This window comes from Lepisma saccharinum, chromosome 26, assembly GCF_977018435.1.
Source record: "Lepisma saccharinum chromosome 26, izLepSacc3.1, whole genome shotgun sequence".
NCBI classification, from domain to species: Eukaryota; Metazoa; Arthropoda; class Insecta; order Zygentoma; family Lepismatidae; genus Lepisma; species Lepisma saccharinum.
In genome coordinates this window covers 12,000,482-12,007,210 of record NC_139254.1, presented here as the reverse complement: position 1 = coordinate 12,007,210, position 6,729 = coordinate 12,000,482, and the positions used below count along the sequence as shown (strand labels likewise).

The 6,729-nt window shown below is 38.6% G+C and overlaps 1 protein-coding gene across 1 annotated transcript in view; it reads right to left on the bottom strand.

Annotated features, from left to right (window-relative positions):
• Positions 1-835: 835 nt before the first annotated feature.
• Positions 836-6,729, bottom strand: part of LOC145979378 (pickpocket protein 19-like) — an 81,362-nt gene continuing 75,468 nt past the window's right edge. Inside the window, exons 15-17 of the mRNA XM_083112246.1 lie at positions 5,529-5,664; positions 4,665-4,765; positions 836-1,177 (exon numbers count right to left, since the gene is read on the bottom strand). Of these exons, the coding sequence (XP_082968372.1) occupies positions 951-1,177; positions 4,665-4,765; positions 5,529-5,664 (464 nt within the window). The 3' untranslated portion in view covers positions 836-950. The remainder of the gene's footprint in view (positions 1,178-4,664; positions 4,766-5,528; positions 5,665-6,729) is intronic.

Below are 6,729 nucleotides of genomic sequence, written 5' to 3'. Positions count from 1 at the left end.
CGGAGTATAATAGTGCTAGATTTCGCGGGTGGAACGCTGCTCTAGGCGACAGCAGCTGCCGATTCGGACACTACCAGAGTCAAAGCTTTATAGTCTCATCACGGCCACCTACGTCCATTAGTTGTGACGTCACAGCAGACGACGCGCTGGGACTGAGTCTAAACAAATACAAACGTGCTTCTTTCCCTATTCAAATACATAGAGTTTCCCATTGCAAAGGGTAACTTTAAGAATCGTGACAGCAGTTACGAAACAAAATTATGATGCGTGTCGTACATCGATGTAAAGATGAGATTTCGGAGAATATACACAGAGAATAAGGTAAAGAATAACCGGAGCCAGAAAATCATGCATTTTCATAACATTCCAATTCCGAGTAGAGCCGAAGCCGAGCCGAAGCTTACCCGATCTCAAGTCGGTCACGCTGCCGCTAGGGATGATGGTAGACCAGCCTCAGGCGATCTAACCGGTGGCGCCCATTGGCTGCGATTCCGGATCGGATTCCTTTCTGACATTCGCTTTACTCATTTCCCAACTCCATTTATTCCTTACATTCTCATCTGTAAGATATATGTTATATAGTAGGTTATAGACGTATTCTCCGAAATCTCATATTTACATTGATGTACGATGCACATCACAATTTTGTTTCGTAACTGCTGTCACGATTCTTAAAGTTAACCATTGCAATGGGAAGCTCTATGTATTTGAATAGGGAAAGAAGCACGTTCTTATTTGTTTAGACTCAGTCCCAGCGCGTCGTCTGCTGTGACGTCACACTAACGGAGTCTATTGGAGTCGGTCTTGCTACTACAACTATTTTTCGTCTTCCTCTTCTAAGAGCACCAAACCCAACAAGCCTAACCTAACAAAGAACGCATTCCACAGATTCCACAAAGCTACCAGCCAATGGCAATGTTTAAAATAGTTGTAGCAGCAATCACGACCACCTATCGGCGATACTGGTGCTGCCATCTTTTGGTTCCTTGAGAGAAGTGTCTACGCCTTATCCCAGAACGAAGAGTCTTGTTCACTTGAGCACAAACTGAGCAGCTGTCCTGAGATTTGACGACAGGGTTGCAGTTGAAGATTATTCTGAGGATCATCCAGTAGAACAACTCGAGCACGCTGATCAAGCTGAAACCAAGAAACAAACCGCAGATCCCTCCAAAGGAAACTGCAAGAAGAGAAAATATATCCATCGTGGGAGACTTAAATAACATGCATCATCTTCACAATAAGTATTTTATTATTTTCGTGATTTATAAAACGTGTTATTACCACTAAATCCATTTAGATTCATGAAACATCACTCTAATTTTAAATTCTAGTACTGAATGTTAACGCTAGCACCTAGTGGCGGTTTTTGAAACTCGGGTGCAATTCGACATAGTGGGTTTTTTCGATTGAGTTGGTGTTTTAAGTCCGCTTTATGCACAGTAAGGCTAATCGGGTCTAGACCTACAGTTTAAAGTGGGATCCGAACTACTATGTGTCTCCACCGGATATCGAACCAGGATCTCTTTATTACAAGGCGACGACGCTACCACTGCGCTATCTGGGAGGCCCTCGACATAGTGGAGCCCTGCCATATAATATACGAGTACATAAGTACATACTACAGTAGTTTTAAAACATAGAATATTCCTTCTGATACACACTGACATTTTATGCCGCACATATTAACACAAGTGTGTGGGGTTTATCTGTCTGTCTGTGTATGTGTGTATGTAGAGAGAGATAGAGACCGTAGACAGATTGTATGTACGTACATACACATATAGTACGCACTGTTATAATACAAATACATGGAAAGAATTATCTTTAAAATATTTCTATGGTATAATCAACAAATTTAAAGTATTGGATGTGAAGAGCCATATGAGCTAGAAATAAAATTAAAATAATCTGCCTAATTAATATAAATATATTAAGCGCTTTATAATAATAATATAGGTATTGAAAAATCCTTTCCTATCTTCGCCAAATAATTTTTGGAACAACATGAATCAGTAATCTGAGAAGGAGATTGATTAACTAATCTATTTTACCCTTCTAGAAATGAATCCCTATTTAACAATGTGTAACTAAAGAATGTTTGAAGCAATAGAACATAAAAGAAAAGCGAAGTTACATCTTTAGAAACCTTTTCCAATTCTCAAAGTAGAAAAATATTTTAAAATATGGGTTGGTTTCATATTATTTAGCAATTTATTATCATAATGTTCGTTCTTATTCTGCGGGTATATTAACTGCTCTATCAAATCGAATTGGGGGATGTATTTATTTTGTTATCTATTGCTTGAATTTAATATAGGTTCTCGTAGAGCTTTGATTGCCCCTTTCCAGCTGCGGATCTAATTTACACGTCCAAGAATTATACACTTTTCATTTGCACAAGTTTCAAATGACGTTTTCGGCCTTTCTGTGATAAATATCCTTCGGACACCTTGCAGGATAGAGTAGGATTAGGTTAGGTTAAATGCCGAAAGGCTGAGTATTTGGTGCAGGAGCGGCGCAAAGGAGGGTCAGAGTGGGCTCTGCCCCTCGAAGAAAATTAAACTGGTCCACCCTGTCAAAATATAATGGGAAAGACTTTCGTGATGAAAATGAAAGTGTATATATAGGTAATGATGTATATAATGGAAATCTTTGCTTGTTTGGGTTACGTTATTATTATTATTGATAGAAGTAAGAAAAAGATTAAATGTTTTCCATAAAGATATTTATGAAATTTCTTTATGCCCGTTACTAAAGCTAACGCTTCCCTTTCAAATTGGCTGTAATTTCTTTCTGAAGGCGCTAGTGTCGCCGAAGTGCAGGCAATTGTCCTCAATTTTCCCTCAATCTTATTATACAATTGAGCCCCAACACACAAACGAAGAACATAGGGAACAGAGAATTTCGAAGATCTTCTAGATACAAGAAAGAACCAGATAGACTACAACTTACCTTTGGTAACAAGACCTATGAATGATTTTTTTTTTTTGTTAGAGAGGGAGAATTGATAGAAGTAAGAAGATAAAGGATTTAAGAAGATATACTGTGAACAAGTCTAGTTGGAGATAGATTGTGTTTTGTCTTTGTTGAATGTCTGTCATGTAGTTTTTATAACATGGAGTTATAAGTTAAATAAATCTTGTTTCTTCTACGAGGGGGTGCTGAAAAGTTCGTAGCCCAACCCAGAAGGAGTGCACGTGGAATGATGAAACTTTACAGTTTTAAAGAACATATCTTGGTATGTACACATGCAAATTTTCATATTAATAACGGAATTGGTATTGTGTTTTTCAGGCCCCGGAAGTGATCATGTGTGCCAGCCAGCGAATTTCACAAACATCGAGATCAGAGCTGTCATCAAATTTTTGTTCCACCAAGGAAAGTCGTAAAAGCAAATTCATGAGGAAATCAGTGGAACACTACGGGACTCTCCTCCATCATATGCAGTTGTGAAGAAGTGGGTGGCACATTTTAAACGTGGCGATTTTTCAACAGATGATGCTCCACGTGCAGGAAGATCAAAAACAGTGACTGTCCACAAAATCGTGGATGAAATTCATGACCTTATTCTTGAAAATCTCAGAATATCAGCAAAACGTGTGGCAGAGATTATGGGCATTTCTCGGGAACGCGTTGGTACCATAATTCATAATGACTTGGACATGCGCAAGCTCTCGGCAAAATGGGTTCCCAAAAATCTTCCAGCAGATCAAAAACGTGAAAGAGTGAGGACATCAAGGGTAGTCATTGCCCATTTTGAACGCAATGCCGACCAATTTCTGTCACGGATATTAACCATGGATGAAACATGGTTTTACCACTACGATCCTGAAACGAAACAACAGTCAATATAGTGGCGGCACTCAGGTTCCCCTTGCCCCGAGAAGTTCAAGATGAAGAAGTCGGCTGGGAAAGTGTTTGCAACATTCTTCTGGGATAAGAATGGAGTCGTACTCATAGACTCCCTGCGCAAGGGTCAGACATTTAATGCAGAGTATTACTCTGCATTACTCACAAAATTGAAAGACAAATTGAAAGTGCAACGCCGCGGAAAAATGAAAAAAGGAATTCTGTTCCTGCAGGACAATGACCCTGTCCATCGAGCACTGCAAACACAACTGACGTTGCATGATCTAGGGTTTCAATGTCTAGATCATCTCCCTTATTCCCCAGATCTAGCTCCGTCAGACTATTTCCTATTCCCCAAACTCAAACAATACTTGAAAGGATGCCATTTTGGATCTGATAAGGAGGTGATAAGCGCTACGGAACAGTGGTGTGTGGAACAACCTTCAGAATTTTTTTCACTGGTCCGAAAAAATTGGAGCACCATGCAAGGAAGTGTATTGCACTTCGGGGGGAGTATGTAGAATAACTGTAAAATTTCATCATTCCACGTGCACTCCTTCTGGGTTGGGCTACGAACTTTTCAGCACCCCCTCGTATTAACGTTTTTCCTAATTGAAGATCATTACAATTATCATTTTCATTAGAAGACATTGCCCACCCAGAACTTTGACAGCAATTCAGTAACCCACCCCCAACAGAAAGTCTGTCGTCGCCACTGGTCCGTTGTTACATACATTTGAGAATGAAGTAGGATAGTTAATTAGTTACTGTTATACAACATCGCACCAGAAAAGTTTCTAAAAGTTGAATATTACCCATCAAATCCATCCATCCGAATAAGACATCTGTCCTGTAGCTAACTCCTCCTAACTGCTTGAAGTATATGTCGATGTAAGTGTTGTATCCTTTTATAATGCTGCAAAACGTAAAAGATATTAAAAAAAAGTTTGGTTCAAATTATCTGTACAACTTTTAGAAACTTTCAGAAATTAAACTAAACTAAATTTTCTAATTGAGACCATTGTCGGAGAGAATCGTATTGTTTATTGTCATAAATTGTTGCAAAGTGTTACAATTATCTTCTGAGATAATTAATATCCATAGTATGGTTGCATATGCCACTTTACATATAAGATTTTACATACTGTACAGGGTGGCCCAAAATTCTGGACACCGTACAAGTACAATTCACAGATATGAATCATTTGAAGGAACGCATCGTAAATGAATGTGTTAAAATAAACGGATATACGGAGGTACTGCATCGCAAAGTCAAAGTTTGTTTCAAGTTCACTTTATGCACAGATAGGCTAATCGAGACTTGACCTACAGTTTAGATTGGAATCTGAAGGATTATATGCCTTCACCAGAGATCCAACCCGGAACCTCCCTTTACCTGTCGAACTTTTGCATCGCTAATGGTAGGCATCATGTTGAGGATCTTATTGAATAAAATTACTACATTTTTGTCAGGCTATGTGCTCATGTTTTGGCCACCCTTATATGACCGTGGAATATAGTAGTATTTTTTATCATTCAACTAACTTATAAATATATGTTATTTTTCTTATTAACGTCAAAATAGGAAATTAACAAACATTTCAATAAACATTTTATGCACTGTTGCAGCAACTTTACAGTGTAAAACATCTAACTATACTCAGTAAAAACGTACTCACGTTTTTGAGAGGCTATGTGCAACAATGTACTGAGCTTTGTTGCATGCTTTGAGGCAGTCACAGCTAATGGAAGTGTAATTACTGTCGTAGTCGTATCCCTCAATGCCTGGAGGTGGTTGGTTAATCCTTAAGAGAGCTGAAAAGGATATAATATATATATACATATACAGGGTGTCTCAAAAGTAATAGCGCAAACTGACACAGGTGAAAGTTAACGATAATGGAAGCAAAAAAGTCTCAGTAAACTTGGGTCTCCAAACGAGCCATTTTCGAGATAATCGCGAATGAGTGATTACAAGCCACCACTGACTTTATTGTGTGCAAACGTCGTCCTAGTTGGTAAAATGCTAATAATGTGTGCGAACGTGTGGGTACAAACCGTCATTGATTGCATTTTGTAAACACCGAGTGCTTTACTCCTTGCGCGTTCCGATGTTTGCTCTTTGTTTACAAAACAGAACATTTCCGAAAGGTGGCGTTGTAATCAAACAGGATGGATACAATCAACACACAGTAGTCTAGTCATACTGTGGGAGTCACTTTTCTTACTGTATTATTAGCATATTGCGAACTAGGACGACGTTTACAAACAATGAAGTCAGTGGCGGCTTGTAATCACACATTCGCTATTATCTCGACATACTTACATACATACACACACATGTGTGTGTAACATCTCAATATTGGGATTACATTTCTATAATATCCTTATTATTACAACCCAATTACATACATCTGTTGTCTTGTTAGGAATTAATGTGAATTATATACGTAACGGCTTCCCTGTCTACTTTTCGACATGCATTAGCCATCGGGAAAGTTGACCGAATCCTATTGCTATTACACGTAACAATCCCATTCTCCGTTTTCGTCAAAATATCAAAACTCTTGGACGTTTGTCTGAGAGTTGATATGGAGTTACTCATGCGCGTTTAGCCCTATTATACGTGCAATTTTTCTATGGGAAAATCCATGGGGAGAAACACACATTGAAACATTTATATGACCTTACTAGAACGCATGAATTAGAAACAATTTCAAACTTAGCGTTTCATTTACTGTAAATGGGTACGGTTCTAAACAATCTCCATATTGGCCATAGTGAAGGTGATGTGATCAGTACTAAGCTCCGGCCAACTTTACCTTCAAGGATTACCTACCCCTATAGCCGGTTATGCAGCAACATTAGGGATAAAGTTAC